At 42.8% G+C, this 18,423-nt stretch overlaps 1 protein-coding gene and 1 non-coding gene across 3 annotated transcripts in view; one reads left to right on the top strand and one right to left on the bottom strand.

Moving 5' to 3' along the window:
* Nucleotides 1-12,752, bottom strand: part of PTPN23 (protein tyrosine phosphatase non-receptor type 23) — a 35,276-nt gene extending 22,524 nt beyond the window's left edge. For both annotated transcript variants that reach the window (XM_031686653.2, XM_072941171.1), the window contains exons 1-2: nt 12,585-12,752; nt 2,461-2,535 (exon numbers count right to left, since the gene is read on the bottom strand). In XM_031686653.2, the coding sequence (XP_031542513.2) occupies nt 2,461-2,535; nt 12,585-12,668 (159 nt within the window). In that variant the 5' untranslated portion in view covers nt 12,669-12,752. The remainder of the gene's footprint in view (nt 1-2,460; nt 2,536-12,584) is intronic.
* Nucleotides 12,753-17,374: 4,622 nt separating this feature from the next.
* LOC116284044 (U4 spliceosomal RNA) lies at nt 17,375-17,515 on the top strand. The gene has a single exon (XR_012060829.1). It is a non-coding gene; the product is annotated as a U4 spliceosomal RNA (small nuclear RNA).
* Nucleotides 17,516-18,423: the final 908 nt, after the last annotated feature.

Below are 18,423 nucleotides of genomic sequence, written 5' to 3'. Positions count from 1 at the left end.
AAAGAAAAAGACAAATGAACATAAATACAAAACAAAAACAGATTCATAGACATGGAATACAAACTTGTGGTTGCCTGGGGAAGGGGGGTGGGAAGGGATGCACTGGGAGTTCAAAATTTGTAGATACTGACAGGTATATGTAGAATAGGTAAACAAGATTATACTGTATAGCACAGGGAAATATATACAAGATCTTGTAGTAGCTCATGGTGAAAAAGAATGTGACAATGAATATATCTATGTTCATGTATAACTGAAAATTGTGCTCTACACTGGAAATTGACACAATATTGTAAGCTAATTATAACTCAATAAAATAAAATTTAAAAAAAGAAAAAAAGAAGTTGTGGTATAGATATACAATGGAATACTACTCAGCCATAAAAAAGAATAAATAATGCCATTTGCAGCAACATGGATGGCCCTGGTGAATGTCATTCTAAGTGAAGTAAGCCAGAAAGAGAAAGAAAAATTGCATACAATATCCCTCATAGCTAGAATCTAAAAAGACAAATGAACTTATATATAAAACAGAAATAGACTCAAAATACAGACTTGTGGTTGCCAGAGGGGAGGGAGGTGGGAAGGCATACACTGGGAGTTCGAGACTTGAATATACTGACTAGCATACATAAAATAGATAGACAGGTTCATACTATATAGCACAGGGTAATGTTTTCAGTATCTTGTAGTAGCTGATGGTGAAATAGAATGGGAGAATGAATATGTGTATGTTTGTGTGTGGCTGAGGAATTGTGCTGTACACCAGGAGGTGACACAGCATTGTAAACTGACTATAAATCAATTAAAAAAAAAAAGGGGGGAAAAAAAAAGTTTCCTCTGTATAGCGCAAGGAATCATGTTCAATATCCGGTAATAAATGAAAAAATTGAGAAAGATGAAAAAAAAGGAAAAGAAATATATGTATGTATATGCATGACCGGGACATTGGGCTGTACACCAGAAATGGACACATAACTGACTGTATTTCAATAAAAAAAAAAAAAAAAGGAAAACTATACTGAGAAGCCTGGGCGGGGGGACTGTAGAAATGCAGAAGAAAGCAACCTCATAAAGATGTTAACTCTATCTAACCAATATATAAATTTTATGAGCTCACCAAATTCCCAACATAATTTTGCGTAACTTGACAAAAAGATTCTAAGCCCTTTTGAGAAATATTCATGTGAGAATAACTATGGAAAAGTTGGAAAAAAAAAAGTGATTTTCAGGAATTAGTCTTATCATATAGTAAAATATATAATAGATACAATACTTCAAATATTGTGGGCCTGGCAGAAGAAGATGGGTGATGGCAGAGAACAGGACATTCTGAACAGATCTAAAATACACGAAAGAATTCAGCACAAGAGTGTTCTGAAACAATAGAAAAACATATAGAGAAAAAGTATGAGCCTTCCCTTACATATCATGCACTTAAATAAATATGATATAAAGATTTAAGCAACAACCAGAACCATGTAAATACCAGAGGGAGAACTGCTCACACCTTATTTGGGTGACAAAGTTTCTTAACTGCATATAAAAAGGCAGATACAATAAAAGGAAAGATGAGATGGATCTGATTTATAAACACTGAAATATATATATGAAAAATCTGAAAGTTTGCATTAAAAATACAATAAACAAAAACAATTGTTTGAGAAAAATACTTAAATCATGTGAGACAAAGGACAAATCATGTGAGTCATTAATGTATGACTGAGTCTTACAAATTAGTGAGAAAAAAGGTGTAACACCCTGATAAAAAAATGGACAAAGGACATTAACAGACAGTCCCCTAAAAGAAGATACTTAAACACATTAACAACTACTGTGAAAACTTAACTATTTAGCCAAATAACCAAAAATTAAAATTAACCACACTTTCCACCTATCAGACTAACAGAACTGAAAGTAACAGCAGAAGCTGGCGCTTACCCTGCTGGGGGTGTAAACCAAAACAAGCATCTTGTTCACCCACTAATTCCTACAGAAACAATCCTATCGACGTGCAAGGATGCACAGACTTGGATAATATTTTAAATGGTGACAAAATGAAATACCTTAATGATCTCCAAGATGAGACTGATTAAATTATAGTGCAATATAATGATTGTGGGCCATTAAAAATACTGTTGTATGCTCATTGATACAGAAACAAATCCACAATGCTAAGTGAAAAAGGCAGGCTACAGAAGCAGTATAGGTGTTGTATGATCCTACTATGGTTTTATGTAGTATACATAAATACAATTTTAAAATATATATACAAAAAATTATGAAAAGGGTTTTTCTTTTTGCTTTTTATTTTAGTATTTTCATTTTTTTCTGTCATTAATTTTGCTAATTTTATGGAGGAGCACTAAATTAAAATGAGAACACAGGTTCCAGGTGGTTTCTTTACTTCCCTATCAAACCTATTCTGCTTATGCCTGCAAATCAATACTATCCTCCTACCTGTCTGAGCAACTCCAGCTTCTTCAGTTCCTCATTGTAGGCTTCTGGATTCTCACCATAATTCTTCAGGACAAACTAGGGAGAGAGAGAAGATGGTAAACCAGGGATAGAGAAGACTCCCCTGCTCCCACCCCTGCCCTGAGTCCTTGGCAATCACCAGTCAGGGCTCACGATTGAGTCCAGACCCACAACCACAAGCCCATCTCCTGGACCACCAGGAACTCGACCTCAATAATGGGGCAGTGCCAAGATTATGACCAGAGAACCTCCTCCTTTGAGCAAAGTGGAAAATAAGACTGGACAACCTGACTGACTGCCAGCTCAGGAAGCCGGGGAACTTAACTAACTGAAAGGGGATCCTACTGAGCATCCCAAAGTGGGCCACAAATTCAACCCTCCCTGAAGCACTGGGCCCTGCTCTGTTCTGGGGGTCACAACCATAACCCTGACCCAAGAGCAGATGAAGGAAGAGACACCAAAGAAGAGGGGGAGTGTGAGGCCTTCTTCACTGGCCCACCCTCCCAGCTGGGAAAGGGTACCACAGAAACAAGTGACCCACAGCGTCCTCACAGGTGAGGAAAGGTCTGTGGATGTGTAATGGCAATGACCCAGACGGGAGAACAGGAGGAGGGAAGGTCAGTGCCCACCTCAGAGAGGGGACTGGCATGCTTGCGCACGACAGCACTCACTACCTTGGGAGCTGACTATCTTGGACAGCGAGCATACTCACCAGCCTGGAAGCATGGCCTGGATCAAAGGATCCCTTGTTGGCCTAAAAGATCAACAGACTAAGGCCGCAGCAACTACTCCTGTGGCAGTACCTGCTGCCTGGTGTCTGGGTTAGCAATATAGGGGGGCCAGATCCACTCCTTCCACAAACACTAAAGGCACCAATGCCCAACTCACAAGGTCCCTGAAGGCCCTATCCAAAGTTTGTGAGATGGCGAAGGAAGGCGGCTGTACAGGCTGAGAACAGGTGGCCTGCTCTGTTCAGTAGCACACTTACACCATGTCTACGGCCCACCCACCTTTCCTAGGACCTAGGACACATGGCTAGGCTGTGTGCCAACTCCTACCTGCCTGGCAGGTAAAGAGAGAGGGGGGACAAAACGGATGCTACTGATGAATTTATTTCAGCACCATCTGGCCACGGTTCCAAACCTACGACCCTAAACCCTCTTCTGTTGGTTTTACCTTCTGAAAGTTCCCTATCCACCTGACCACCTCACCTGGACATTCCACCCCTTCAAATCCACCCCTTACCTAGTGACCAGATTTGTCTTTCTAATACAACTCTGATGTCACCTCTAACTTTAAATCTTTCTGAAACACACAACCCCTTGGGGAAAAAATAAACTAAAACCTGCTCTTCTCAGGATACTGACAATATGGGAAATGACTTGTAATTTAAAAACAAAAATAGTAATCTGAAAAAGCTATGCAACAGTGGCTCCCCTAAACCTCCAGGACCAAATCTAATCTCCCCAGCACAGAGTTCATGGCCCTTCACAACATGTTCCCAACAGCCTTCAGCTCCCAGGGACACTCAGCCAACAGTACTTTAGAATTACTGCTCTCAGGTCTCAATGCTTATCCATATGTTCTCCCTGTCTTCTCAAGTCTCAGCTGAAACGTCACTTCCTTGAATGTCAGCTGCTGCCCAATCCACATTCTGAACATGCCTCCACCAGACCGAGTGCCTCACAGCAGGGTCATACCAGTGACCACTCCCACTGCAAACAGTAAGTGTATCAGGAACAGCAGGGACCTGATTAGGTGTGTTGGATACTCAGCAAATGGTTGCCTTTACAGGAAATGCAGAGGATGGATGAATAAATTCAATCAATACTGAAGGAGACACTCAGAAAAACTGAGAAGATGGGACATTTTACCCAACAATTAACTCAGTCTCTTTGAAAAACCAGTATCACTAAGGGGGCTGGTAGGGAGAAGACTATTCTGGATTAAAAGAGATGAAAAAAACAAGAACAACCAAAACCATATTGGGACCCTGACTGGAGCCGAGTTTGAGGGAAAAAAAAATTATAAGAAAGGTAATGGGTGGAATCTAAAAAAAAAAAAGCATAAATACAAAACAGAAATAGATTCAGACATAGAAAAGAAACTTGTGGTTGCCAAGGGGGCAGAGAGTGGGAAGAGACAGACTGGGATTTCAAAATTGTAGAATAGATAAACAAGATTATACTGTATAGCACAGGGAAATATATACAAGATCTTATGGTAGCTCACAGAGAAAAAAAATGTGACAATGAATATATACATGTTCATGTATAACTGAAAAATTGTGCTCTACACTGGAATTTGACACAACATTATAAAAGGATTATAAATCAATAAAAAATGTTTAAAAAAATGTACTGGGGACAATAAGTAAAATTTAAATATAAATCACACTAGAAAATTTTTGTGGATTTCCTTTGGTATGATGATAATATTGTGGTTATATAAGAGAATATCCTCTTAGGATGTGCCAAGATGTGTACAATTTACTTGCAAAGGTTCATGGGATGTATACACACTCATATGTATGCATGTGTATGTACAAGTGTGTGTATATATATATAGACAGAGAGAGAGAAAACACAATGGTGCAATATAACTATCAAAATTAGGAAAAGAGAATTTGGGTGAGCACTGTGTTATTCTTTCAACTTTTCTGTTGTGTCTGAAATCTGGAAAACAAATGTTTTAAGAGTTGCTGAGTCATGATAAATGCTGGAGAGGCTGTGGAGAAAAGGGAACCCTCCAACACTGCTAGTGGGAACGTAGTTTGGTGCAGCCATTGTGGAAAACAGTATGGAGATTCCTCAAAAGACTAAAACTAGACTTACTATATGACCCAGTAATCCCACTCCTGGGCATATATCCAGAAGGAACCCTAATTCAAAAAGACACCTGCACCCCACTGTTCATAGCAGCACTATTTACAATAGCCAACTCATGGAAACAGCCTAAATGTCCATCAACAGATAACTGCATAAAGAAGATGTGGTATATTTATACAATGGAATACTATTCACCCATAAAAACGACAATATGCCATTTGCAGCAACCTGGATGTCCCTGGAGAATGTCATTCTAAGTGAAGTAAGCCAGAAAGAGAAATAAAAATACCATGAGATCACTCATATGTGGAATCTTAAAAAAAAAAAAAAAGGCGACAAATTAACTTAAATATAAAACAGAAACAGACTCATAGACATAGGATACAAACTTGTGGTTGTCACAGGGGAGGAGGGTGGGAAGGGACAGACTGAGAGTTCAAAATCTGCAGATACTGACAGGTATACACAGAACAGATAAACAAGTTTATACTGTATAGCACAGGGAAATATATACAAGATCTTGTGGTAGCTCATGGTGAAAAAGAATGTGAAAATGAATATATGTATATTCATTTATGACTGAAACATTGTGCTCTATGTTGGAAATGGACACAACATTGTAAACTGACCATAACTCAATAAAATAAAAACAATTTTTAAAATTAAAAACAATTAAAAAGAAAAAAGAAAGAGTTGCTGAGCTAAATGGTACCTAAAAACACTTTCCCCTACATCAGCGGTTCTTAACCTACTGCAGGTCCTTTGATAATACGATAAAAGCCATAAAAAAAAATCTCCCTACAAGTATTCAACTATGCATAAACACAAAGATTTGCCAACAAGTTTTGGGGGTTCACAGATACTATGAATTCCATTCACAGGCTCTTGGTTTACAATCCTCTCTCTGATCTAGCCAACCTCCCCACCTCCCCCATCCAATCCACAAATACAAAATGTGGCCTGAGTTACAGGGTAAAACTTGACTATCTAAATGGGAACGTGTTCTTTCTTTGATTAAATCCCTTTTAGTAAGAGATTTCCGTTTGCTCACTCTGAGGCTAGAGAGAAGTAAAAGCGGAGCCTAGAGGCCCTGTGGGATAGAGGCCAAAGGGATTAGAAGAATATGAGAGTCCTAAAAACAAGGCTTCACCTGACATCGCTAATAACATCTGTCCCTGCTGGTCACACAGTGGTGAAGGAGAAAGAGATGCTGTCTCCACCCCCAGCAAACTGACCCTAGAGGAAACCTTCTACCTGTCACATTCCTCCTCCAAGTACAGCAGAAAACACATACTGAGCTCCTACACACAGGCCAGGTGCTGTGCCTAGTGCCTAATAAGTCACTCAATCCTAACAACAACCCAAAGAAATAGACAGACATCATCATCACCATTTTACAGACGAGGAAATGAGGAAACTGATGCAAGGAAGTTAGGGCATTTGCTGAGGTTAAAGCACTAGTAACTGATGGGGGAAATGACTGAAGTCCAGGCATTTAGGCTCCAGAGCCCATGTTCTTAACCACACATTAGACCAATTCATTTCAATTTTTAAAATGTTTTCATAAATAACTAAAAAGTGGGAAGAGAAAATGAATCTCTGGCCACACACAGTGAGTCAGTGGAGCAGACAGATTTTTTTTAAACTCTAACGAAATCCTCTATGACTTGATCACTCCCCCTACTGAACAGAGGAAAGAGGCAGCTGAAGGTTCTAGAATAAAGGATAGAGACTATCTCTCAGTCTCTCTGTAGCAGAACTCAGAACAAGGTCAGGCCAGGATCTGAGAAGGAAGGCCCAGCAGTAGGTAGAGTCTGGGCCTTGGCACCAAGGATCAAGAAAAAGAAACTAGAAGACACTGACAGGACCTCAGCACACCTACACAACTACCAGTCGGTTGTGGTTGGAAGGACCAGGGAACATCCAGAGCGCAGCCGGGCTTCAGATTTACTGAGGGAACAATGAGACCTATGAACAAGTCTATGTTCATTTAGAGCACGTCCAGGGTTCAGAACCACTGTGGGAGCCAGGGTGGAGGGAAGGAAGGAGTTACAATGAAAAAGCATGGAAAGACCATTTCCAGAGAGACATACCAAGACAGAGGAAGTCCTGAATTCTGCCCCTGGGCTGCTGTGAGATCTGAGCTTGGTTTTTCTTCTGTAAAATGGGGTTCGTATTACCCCTACGTCTAACAGAGCTGTCATGGGACTCAATCTATTTCCTAAACAGAGAAAGAAGATGCTAAGATGAAAATACAGTTACTGTATGTCAAGATCTGTACTAGCGACTCACATAAAGTGAACTCTTGATTCCCACAAGCTTATGAGGTAGTCATTCCATGTTACAGGTGAGAAAAGTGAGGGCCAGATTAGTGATGTAATCATTTGTAGCAGCTGGAGGTCACCCAGCTCTTAAGTCCAAGAGGTGGGACCTAAACCAAGGTCTGTCTGACTCCAGTGTCTATATTATTTCCATGATGATACTCTGCTCTTTTACTGAACAACACATAGCACAGAATTCTGTAGGTAGATGCAATCGTTGGAAATATCCATCCTAGGTCCTGCCACTCTTCTGCAGATTAGAAAAGTAGGAACCAGAGATGAGCAATGGCAGTGCTAGAACTTCAAGCCAGACTTCCTGACTTTTGGCCCAGGGATATTCCTTTTGTGTCATTTTCTCTGTGTCACTTTCTCTGGTACTAGCATGTTCTCATTCTTCTGTGTATTTTTTTTTTTCTGGATGATGAGTGTGTTTAGCTTTTGCTCTTAATTTGATATAACATCTTGGAATTGCATGGTGCTAATTAAAGCAATAACTCAAGAAGAAAAGGCAATAAAAGTCATCACAAGTGTAGGTATTACATTTATTTACCATATGCATTATATTTCTTTTTTCTTCACTTAAAGGACTGACTGAAATATGGGGAATTCCTTGGGCTAGTCTACATAAAATTGAGTCCCAACTGTTAATTAATGCAATGTATGTTCTTCTACTGAATTTCAAATGAGATTAATTTTATTCAGAGAAAGGAGTATAACTACCAAGAGAAATCTTTATCTCCTTGGTATCAGCAAGCCTAAAACCAAATTACAGGCCAAGAGCATCAGGAATGAGAAGAGACCTTCATCCTCACCTAATCTAAACCCTACGTAACACTCAAGGCCTCTCTCCTACATCTCTTCTGAACGGCCCCTCGACCTGTCTGAACAACGCTGGTGAGGACGACGCAAGTTATATCCTCTGGAGGGTACTAGAATTAGACTAGGTCATTCAACGAACACTTGTTAAGCACTCCCTACACACAAGTATTCATTACTCCCCAAGTAAAGAAAAGAATCCGGTGTGAAATGGGATATAGGGCTTTTGTGTATGAGATTAAAGTCAGAGAGGAATGAACTAAACAATCCAGGTCACCTGGACCTGGTGCCATTCTGCTGTAAACTCAAGCGGGCAGACAGCCTCAAGTAGCCTGGCTCAGTGACTCCAAATCTGTGATAAGAGGTAAGTGAGGTCACCACCACAGGCAACGTCCTGTGCTCCTCACTGCCAAGGAGCCAGGCACTTTTAGGCTCTGATCATCTCATTTTCCCATATATGTGTGGGGCAAGTTTTTCAAAAATCAGCTGTTCCACGGGAAATCTGGAAGGGGGAGATGGAGTCCACAAACCTGAAAACGAGGCTCTACCTACGTGTGAATAAAATGAACAGTAAGAAGCAATAAGAGCGTACACTCTGTGGTGCAGGTCAACTGAGTGAAAGGAGCAGTAAGACCAGTCAGAATTTGGAGGAGGGTGGTGCAACTGCCAGGCAGCTAAAGGGACCCTGACTAGGTACGGTTCAATCTGGGTGATGAACAGGAGGAAAGGAACTCCAGTAAGGATCAGAACAAAGACAATGACCAGATATGGAAGGAAAGAGGCTGAAAGTTCCTATGGGAGAGGCCTAGTGAGACTGAAGTTAGGGAAGCAGGCTGAAGTAAAGTGGTGACAGGCTTTGAACAGCAGACAGTTTCTCTGGAGGAACCTGGTGGGAAAGTGGAGATTTAGAGAGATCAAGACAGCCAGAGAAGGACAAGAAGCCACTTGGTTGGCAGGATGGCTACCTATGGTATACCTGCCCTTGAGGATGGTTTACTACATGCATCACTAGAAGATAAGCTCTGTGAGGGCAGGGATTTCTGTCATCACAGACAGCCTGGAATTCCCAGGGCTGGCACATAAGAGTCACTCAATCACTATTAGTCCAATGAATAAATCAGGGATGGACGGTAACACCTCAGTCCAAGTGAGCCTGACATGAGCTCAACTGCAGTTGGTTAAGGGCAGGTGTTTGGGACTGGAAGAGCGTAAGAGTCATCCCTCATCAGTTTCCAGTGAGTCAGCACTCTGCGCTCCAAAGCACATGTAAGAAGGTGCAGGGCTAGCAGCATTTCCCCACTAAAAAATTATGTGGATCCAGGTATCCCTATCTAAAATTTCGCACTGCAGTTCAAAACCATCTTGTTCTCCTGGCTCTTATTTCACATTATTCCTTAACTGAAGGCATATCCACCAGGAATGAAAACCAATACTAACCACTCTGAAAGGTTTTTTTCAAAAGCCGAGCTCTCACAAAGAAAGAAACCCTTTACCTTCCTGGGAAACTCCTATTCATTCTTCAAAACCCACCTCTTTAGCAAGTCTTCCCTGATGGCCCCTCCTTAGGCTGGTACTTCTGTACACTGCATATACTTCTGCTCTTCCACTGATGTCACAATCTAATTTTTAAATATCCTCTACCAGACTATGAATTACAGGGAAAAAAGGGACTGTTTCTTATTCATCTGTATTTCAGGGCTCAGCATGCTGCTTGACAGACTGACCTCAAAAGAAACCAATTTTCATCCTACTATTTTAAGTTAAATTCTACCCCTCAGCTCCAAGTCATTGGCAAAGGTTCCCGCAGCTCAGAGCAAGAGTAGAAAAGGACTAGGGTACTGCTGGCAGAAGGCAGTGGGGGCTCTAGGCTTGGGGAGAGGAGTCCAGGTCAGGAAGAGTTCCCAGCTGCAGTGGGTACTACAGTCTCCTCTACAGAAGAGAGTTCCAGAATACCTGAGGGAGCTGGCAGTTCTAGAGCCCAGCCCAACCATAACAGACTGCTATTCCTTTTCAGTGGGTTCATGTAAACATATGGCACAATTTTAACCTATCAAATAAGTGGTGGTATCTTTCTCCATCCCTCCTAAAAGGAAACAAAGAAAAAGAGCTGATGTCCAGGAAGTGAATTTTTTCCTCAGTATCTGATACCAATGTAGTAAATGGCTAACGAGCAACTCCTCTCATGGAGGCCCAGGGGTTCCCAGGGAGATCAATGCTCACATAATACCTTGTGGGCTGGGTGTAAGGGACAAGAGCCTCAAGGCTAAGTTCAAACAAAAAGACTTCCTAAGAGTTCTTGGGCTAAGATTTTATCTACTCGACTTCCATAAATCTATGGTCATTATCTTTTAATTCCCCCTCAACTGTCATTCAGTTGACAACATTCAGTTTGACAAACATTTTCTTGAGTGTCAACTATGCAGAGGGGAACCTGCTAAGTTGTGAGGAGCATGGAGATACCTCTCAGGTCACTTACAACTGACGAGAGGGGTTAAAACATAGTGCACATAATTGTCACCAGGAAAAGGATAAAAAGGGATTCAGAAGGGAAAGATTAATCCAGATGAAAGAAGTCTTGTGGGTGAGACAGAGCTTAGACTGGACTTTGAAAGATGGACAGAATCAATAGACAGAGATTAAATCAAGGCCCCATCCCCACCCAACCCAAAGATGAGAGCTCTTCTTGGTGGAAGGAATTCCACAACCAAAGGCACAGAAGAGCAAACATACAGAGAACGTTAAGGGAACAGCAAGTGGCTGTGAACAGAATTTGAGATACTTGTATCAGAAGCACATAGATCAAGCACATACTGAGCCCTGAAAAAATGTTGAAAGTACTGGGATAGGTGAGGGAGAAGTCTGAATGGGTTATGGTCGAACTAGACAACAACAGAGTTTTCTTGTGTTTTAGAAAAGTTCAGCTAATTGTACTTACATAAAAGAGCAAATGGAAAAGAGACCAAAGTCTGGGGAAGACGTAATAAAACTTTGGAATTTTAGATCAATTAATCTAATTTCTTGACTTTACAAATGAGTTAAAAGATGCCCAAAGAGGTTAAATGATGGACTCAAAGGAATACAAACTGCTAGTGTCTGAACTAAGACAGTGGTGGTGTAAAGAGAGTATAGGACAGCTTCTTGAGAAACTATTTCCCTACTCACTTTCTATTTTTTTTTCTCAAGCACCTTACTGAGTGGTGCACCATCTATATTACCTGGGACATATTTTGACAGCTACTGTGCTAAAACCACAAGGATGTCAACATGCGAAAGCCTCCTGGTTGTTTCTTTTCACTTTTCATTGAGGGTTCTGACCCGTCAATGCTACCAGATAGCCATTCCCAAAGCAGCAGATTTCTCAGAGCGTACCTGAAGCCCAATTAACACACCTGGCCCCACTTTGTATCAACGATGCCGAATCTCGCCATAGCGGTCCCTTGCCTCTGTTAATGCCAAACCTGCCTGTCTCCTCTGTCCAACTGAAGGCTCAATAAATAACCGCTAAGGTCTCTCCGAGAGCTACAGCACTGTTATCCTCTCTGGACAGTCGTGAAAAGCTGTAACCCTTCCCCAAATGACATGGAACTGTATCTTTTGGTCCAAAGGAGCTCCAAATTAGGGTTCTTTTTCTGAGGAGACTAGACATAACTGTAACAAGTGTCAAGAGACTCCAATTGCAGAGGTCAGGCATTCCTGAGGATCCTCGGGGCTTCCGTCTTAAAGCATATATCCTGAACCATTCTCAGCGTCCGTCCCAGTCCGGTCGCGGACCGAAAGCGCACCGAGGGCCGGGCACAGCCGACCCACAGCCGAGGCGGCGGTCCTGGCGTGCTGAAGGGGCGGAGAACTAGGTCCAGAGCGTCACACCGAGTAACTGAGGAGCCTCGGTAGGAACCGTGGATAGCCCTGGGCAGAAGTCGGGAAGCGAGTCTCGACGAAACAGCGAGTGCTAGCCCGGAGCGAGGAAGGGAGATGGTCTGCAGGCGCGGGGTAGGGTGGGAGTATGCTAGGCTAAGGAAAGCCAGCGGAGACCTCTCCTGGCCTCACCAGACCCCGCAACAGGGCCCGGAGAGAAGATGGACGCGCGGGGGGGGGGGGGCGTCACGCGCTGGCAGACGACGGAGATACAAGGCGCACTCACCTTCTTCACGGCTGGCTGAAAGTGGAAGTCACCGGCCTCTTTCAGGTCCAGCCAGATCATGGGCATGCGGGGAACAGCCTCCATGGCGGCTGGCACCCGCCGGCCAGCCGGCCGCTCCCCTAGCTTTCCCAGCTGCTGCCTCAGACGGGCGCCGCACTCCGCCCCTCCGCGCCGGAAGTTACTGATCACGCGGGGTTAAAAAAATGCCCCCACGGCCTGCTGGGAGATGCAGTCCCCACCCACGCAGCCTTTTGCGCAGGCTCAACTTCTATTGCGCATACTCAGTCTCCTCCGCAGGGAGGGAGTAGAGGGCAAATCTCCAGCTCGAGACGAAAGGGTTTCTGGGAATAGTAGTCTTCCTATACTTAACGCCCAGCAGTGCACTAACTAGTTTCCTCCTCCTAGGCAAAGTTGACCTGCCGGTTCTGGTTCCGGCCTGCGGCCATTCCCACTCAGGGGAAGGGTATTAGAGAATCTTGCCACAGACTTGTAGACCCAAGTAGTGTCGAGGGCTATGGATGACGGGGGCAGGTGCTATGGTAGAGATAACGCGGCCGGCGGGCCGCCCAGAAGAGATGATATAAAGACAGAGTCCCTGACGTAGGGGCCGCCTGGCCAAGACAGAGATAGGACTAAGAAGAGAGAAAGGGGTTTTGTCCCATGTGTTGAGCTGTGGAACAGAGGAGTGACTAGTCGGAGACTGGCACACTGGGTCCAACCTGTTCGGCCGGGCACTGCCTAAGAGACTGACTGGCACGTCCATTTGTGTTGATGGGGAAAGAACGCCTAGGTAGAATGTAAGGTGAAAAAAAGAGGCCCAGAGCAACGTGGATAGATGGAGTGGGAATGAATATATACTGCCACGTGAGTACCTTGGAGGCTGTCTGGAAGAGGACCACGGAACAGAGAACAGTTACTGCCTCTGGAAAGGTGACCTGTAGAGCAGAGATTTTTAAATCATGCATATACTACCTAGCTGTAGAAATAAATAAGATGGAGAATGGTTTGTTAGATAGGAAGGCAAAAGTGGAAGCAAGGAAACTAGTGTGGAGCCTTTTTTTTTTTTTTTTGGTAGTCTTCCAGGAGACATATGATGTCGAGTTGGCATGGAGAGGGGGGCGGGGGAGGTAAAATGTGGGCAGATTTGAGAAATGTTTTGGGGAAAAAAGTGTCCAAATGTCAAATATGATTTACAGGTTTCTAGCTGGTATAGCTAGGTGGCTGCATGGCTGTTTACTGATATGGAAAACAAGGGGAGGAACAGGTTTGGAAGGGAAGAGTGAAGGTTCAGGACTGTGTTAAGCTGCATATAGATGCCCCTGAGGCATTCAGGAGCAGACGTGGAGGAGATCATGGGGTATGGGATCTGGGCTCAGAAGAGAGTGTTCACCCACAACCAAGGACCTAGCTTCCCTTCACACCTACCTTCATGCCAGTTTAAGTTAGAGCAGAAGAAAATGCAAGTGCACCGACATTTGTAGTAGCATTATTTACAGTAACCCGAAGGTGGAAATAAACTATCCATCAACAGATGAATGGATAAACAAAATTTGGTATAACATACACTGGACTATTACTCAGCCTTAAAAGGGAAGGAAATTTGATACATGCTACAACAAAAATGAACCTTGAAGACATGATGCTAAGTGAAATAAGTGAGACACAGAAGGACAAATATTGTGTGATTCCACTTAAATGCAGTAACTAAGAGTAGTTAAATTTATAAAAATAAAAAGTAGAGTGGTGATTGCTCAGAGACAGAGGAGGAGGAATGGGGAATTAGTATTTAATGGGTACAGATGAAAAAGTTCTAGAGGTGAAGGGTGGTGATGGTTGCACAAAAATGTGAATGTACTTAATGCCACTGAACTGGACACTTTAAAATGGGTAAAATGGTAAACTTTACGTTGGGTATATTTTACCACAATAAAAAAATTTTTAAGAAAATGCAAGACCCTGTAGATAACTTTTTAAGGAAAAAAAAATTTATCAGCATCTTAAAAGAGCTTGTTTCAGGAGGACCATCTTAGGGTCACCTGCTCAGAGGTGGAAGAATTGAGGATAAGACCACAAGTCTGTCAGCAGGGTTGCTTTCTTCTGAGACCTCACTTCTTGGTTTGTAGATAGTTACCTTCTACCTGTGTCTTCAGAAGGTCTTCTGTGCGTGTCTGTGTCCTAATCTCCTCTTATAAGGACACCAGTCATATTGGATTAGGGCCTACCCTCATGACCTCATGTTAATCAATTATCTCTTTAAAGACTCCATTTCCAAATACAGTCACATTCTGAGGTACTGGGAGTTAGTACTTCAACATGAAATTTGGCCCCTGACACACAGTCTCAGTGACATGAGGGCAATTGGTGTGTGAGGCATCAAAGACCAAGAGCCCCTGTGAGGAGCCCTAGAATGTGAAGGCAATGAGTGAGGATGGGTCAGTGGAGGTAAAACAGCAGAAAGAATATCTCTGGGGCAACAGGTGCCCTCCTAACGCATCTGTTTCCTCACAGAGGCAGAGTTGGAAGTTTGGGGAAGTCTAAGACTCAACAGTACTGGGGAAGGGTAGGCCCCGTCACAAGGGGGCAGCAAACACCGCATTCAGCTGGGTCAGTTCATCCGTCTCTCAAGACTACTCTCCTGTCAGAATTGGAAGGGCCTCAGAAACACACAGACATCCTCCTCCATTTTACAATGTAGGAACTGACGCCTGAATTGGGGAGTGGACCACTTAAGTCTCCCAGCAAGTGAATGGAAGAGTCCGGGCTAGGCCTGGGTCTCCTCCCTTCCAGTTCATTTATTCAGCTACTATTTATTCAGCACCCACAGTGCTGTATGCACTGTTTTAGACGCTACTGAGTAAAACAGGCGAAGATCTCTGCCCTCATGAGGTCACAATCTAGTGAGGGGAGACAGACAGGAACACAACAAAGACTATACAGTATATAAGATGGCAGTAACTACTGTGGTAAGAAGAAAAAGAGAAAGGAGGTGGGAGTATGAGGAGGGGGACTTTTACAATGTTTTCCCTTTTATATTGGGTGATCACTGAAGGCTTCACTGGGAAGATACTGTTTGAGCAGAGATCTGAAGGACGTGAAGGAGCAAGCCAGGGACACAGCTAGGGGAAGAGTGTTCTAGAAAAAGAGACTAACAGATGCAAAGGCCCTGAGCCAAGACTGTGCCTGGCATGCCTGAAGGTCAGCAAGGAGGCCAGAGTGGCTGAGGCTGAGCAAGCGTGGAAAAGAGCAGGAGAGGGTCAGAGAGGCAGTGGGTCAGGGTTGCAGATGGAGTAGGGCCTCAAAGACTGTAATGAGGATTCAAGCTTTTCCTTGAATGTCCGGGGGAACCATGGGAGGATTTGGAACAGAGGAGGAATATTATCTGATGTAAGTTTAAGGGTTATACTGGTTTCTGTGGGATGGACTGTGGAGGTGGGTGGTGACTAGGAGGAAGGGCCCATAGCCAGGGTTGTGGATTCCCAGGACGCTGTTCTGGATGCTACAGAGAGGAGGGTGGAGACAAGAGAACTACACCACTCAGATCCTCCTTCAGGGTCTTCTTAGGGGGTCTGGGATTTGGACACACACAGGAAACATGTGAGGGGGGCTTGAAAAAATAATATACCACAGGGGCAGAATCAGGGTGGGGTTTGGTGGGATTAGGCCAGCCAAAGAGGCCAAATCATCTCTATAGAATGGGATGGGGAGAGTGTGAACCAGACGGGATTTACTGCCTAATGGGGTTGGTGAGGAGAGAAGGTTTCCCGGGAGAACAGAGGTGACCCATAGACTCAGTGCAGTTCCCGACAAATTCCCAATTTTGTGTGTGTGGAAGTTGACAAGGTGTTTCTCAAATTTATATGGGAAACCAAAGGCCTTAGAAGTCTTAAAGAAGAGAAACAAAATGAGAAGCCCTGTTCCCCCAGATGTCTAGTCCTATTAGAAAGCTGAATAATTCAAACAATGTAGGTATTTGCTCAAGAACACAACATTAGCCATCAGAACCAAACAGAGAACCCGGAAACAGACTCAAGACTTTCACATCCACTGAATGGACTCTAGAGGTAGTGCTGTGGGCCATTGAGGAAAGGGGCTACTAGGGAATACATGATGCAGGTCAGCTGGTCATCCAGATGAAAAAAATTAAACTGAAGTCTGTTATGGGTTGAACTGTATCCCCAAAAAGATACATTAAAGCCTACCTCCACCCCTCCCCCGGGGTATCTGTGAACATGACCTTATTTGGAAATAGGGTCTTTGCAGATGTAATCAAATTAAGATGAGGTCCTCCTGAATTAGGGTGTCTTTAAAAGAAGAAATTCTGCCTCGGGGTGGCAACATTTACTCATGCCTGAGTCTCTGGCCTGCCAGCCTGCCCTACAGACTTTGGATTTGCCAAACCCCACAATCACATGAGCCAGTTCCTTAAAATAATTCTGTCTATCTGTGTATTTGTCTATCTATCAACTATCTATCTGTCTCCTCTGTTTCTCTGGAAAACCCTGACTGATACAGAGCCTACTCCGCACCTTGCCTTCAGGAGCGTTTGAAGTCAGGAAAGTGGTCATCCTTGTGGGCTGGAGGAGAGAAGTGGTTGGAAGTGGGGGACAGAGGAAGAGCTTGGATTTGATAAAAATTCTGTCTCTTGATCAATCAGGCTGCTGGTTATAGGAGCTGGTTTACTTCCTCCTGTAAGAGGTAAACAAACCAAGCTGTACACTTCTCTTTTGAGCATTTTTTGGTATATATGTTACAGTTTAATAAAAAAGTTAACATAAAAAGTTAATTCCACAAGCTTTGCACAGTGGCAGTATCATAGTCAGTGAGGTTTATCCAAGGCACAATTATTGCTAATTGAAAACTTTTCCCAATACCCTGCCATGACGACTTGAAATATAGCCAGCATTGGCAGTTAATTCCAGGTATATTAAGGAGTGAAATGAGAAATGCAAATATATATAACTTTTAAAAAGCAGATACAGGAGAATATCTTTACAAAGTTGAGTAGGGGAGGATTTCTTAAACAAACTATAAAAAGCACTAGCTGTAAAGGAAGATCAATTAAGTTAAACTTCATTTGAGTTAAGAAATTCTGTTGCACAAAAGACATCATAAAACACAGGAACCAACTTAAAAGGCTTCACTTGCCAAATCTGGGACAATTTGAGCATCAAAATAAAATAAGGACAGTAAGAGATTATAACCCATCAAATAAAAGAATGTATGAGTTTACACAGATTTAAGTAAATAATTGGGGGAGGAGGAGAAAAGCTCTTCTCTACAGTAGAAAGCCTTGTACTAGATGTAAAAGGAAGGATGAAATTAGAAAACCAATAGTCAGCAACTATCATATTAATAATTCAGGAAAAGCCATCAATGGACATAAAACTAATGGACTTGAGAAGTAAAGTAGCAGGGTAATTACATAGTCCCATAGTATCTCCCCACATATACTTCTTAATTACAAAGGGAAACATAGTAACTTTATATGGAGAAATTTGAAAGACCCCACTTTAATCAAGTGATGAAATTTACTATCACCAGCAATGGACTAAATCTACATCATGTGCCTCCTGGTACAAAGCACTGAGAAGGACACAGCATCAAAAAATGCTTTACCTTAATATAATCGTGAATAAACACTAGACAAACCTAAGGTGAGGGAAATTCTATGAAAAAGCTGGTCTGTAATCTCTAAAAATGTCAGTGTTATGAAACACAAAGAAATACTGTTCCAGAATAACGGACAGTAAAGAGACACAACAACTGAAAATAACACATGATAAGGGATTTTCTTTTGCTCTAAAGGACATTATTAGCACAGCTGGTGAAATCTGAATAG

The sequence above is a fragment of the Vicugna pacos genome, chromosome 17 (genome assembly GCF_048564905.1).
Source record: "Vicugna pacos chromosome 17, VicPac4, whole genome shotgun sequence".
Classification (NCBI taxonomy): Eukaryota; Metazoa; Chordata; class Mammalia; order Artiodactyla; family Camelidae; genus Vicugna; species Vicugna pacos.
This window is presented reverse-complemented; position numbering and strand designations above follow the sequence as displayed.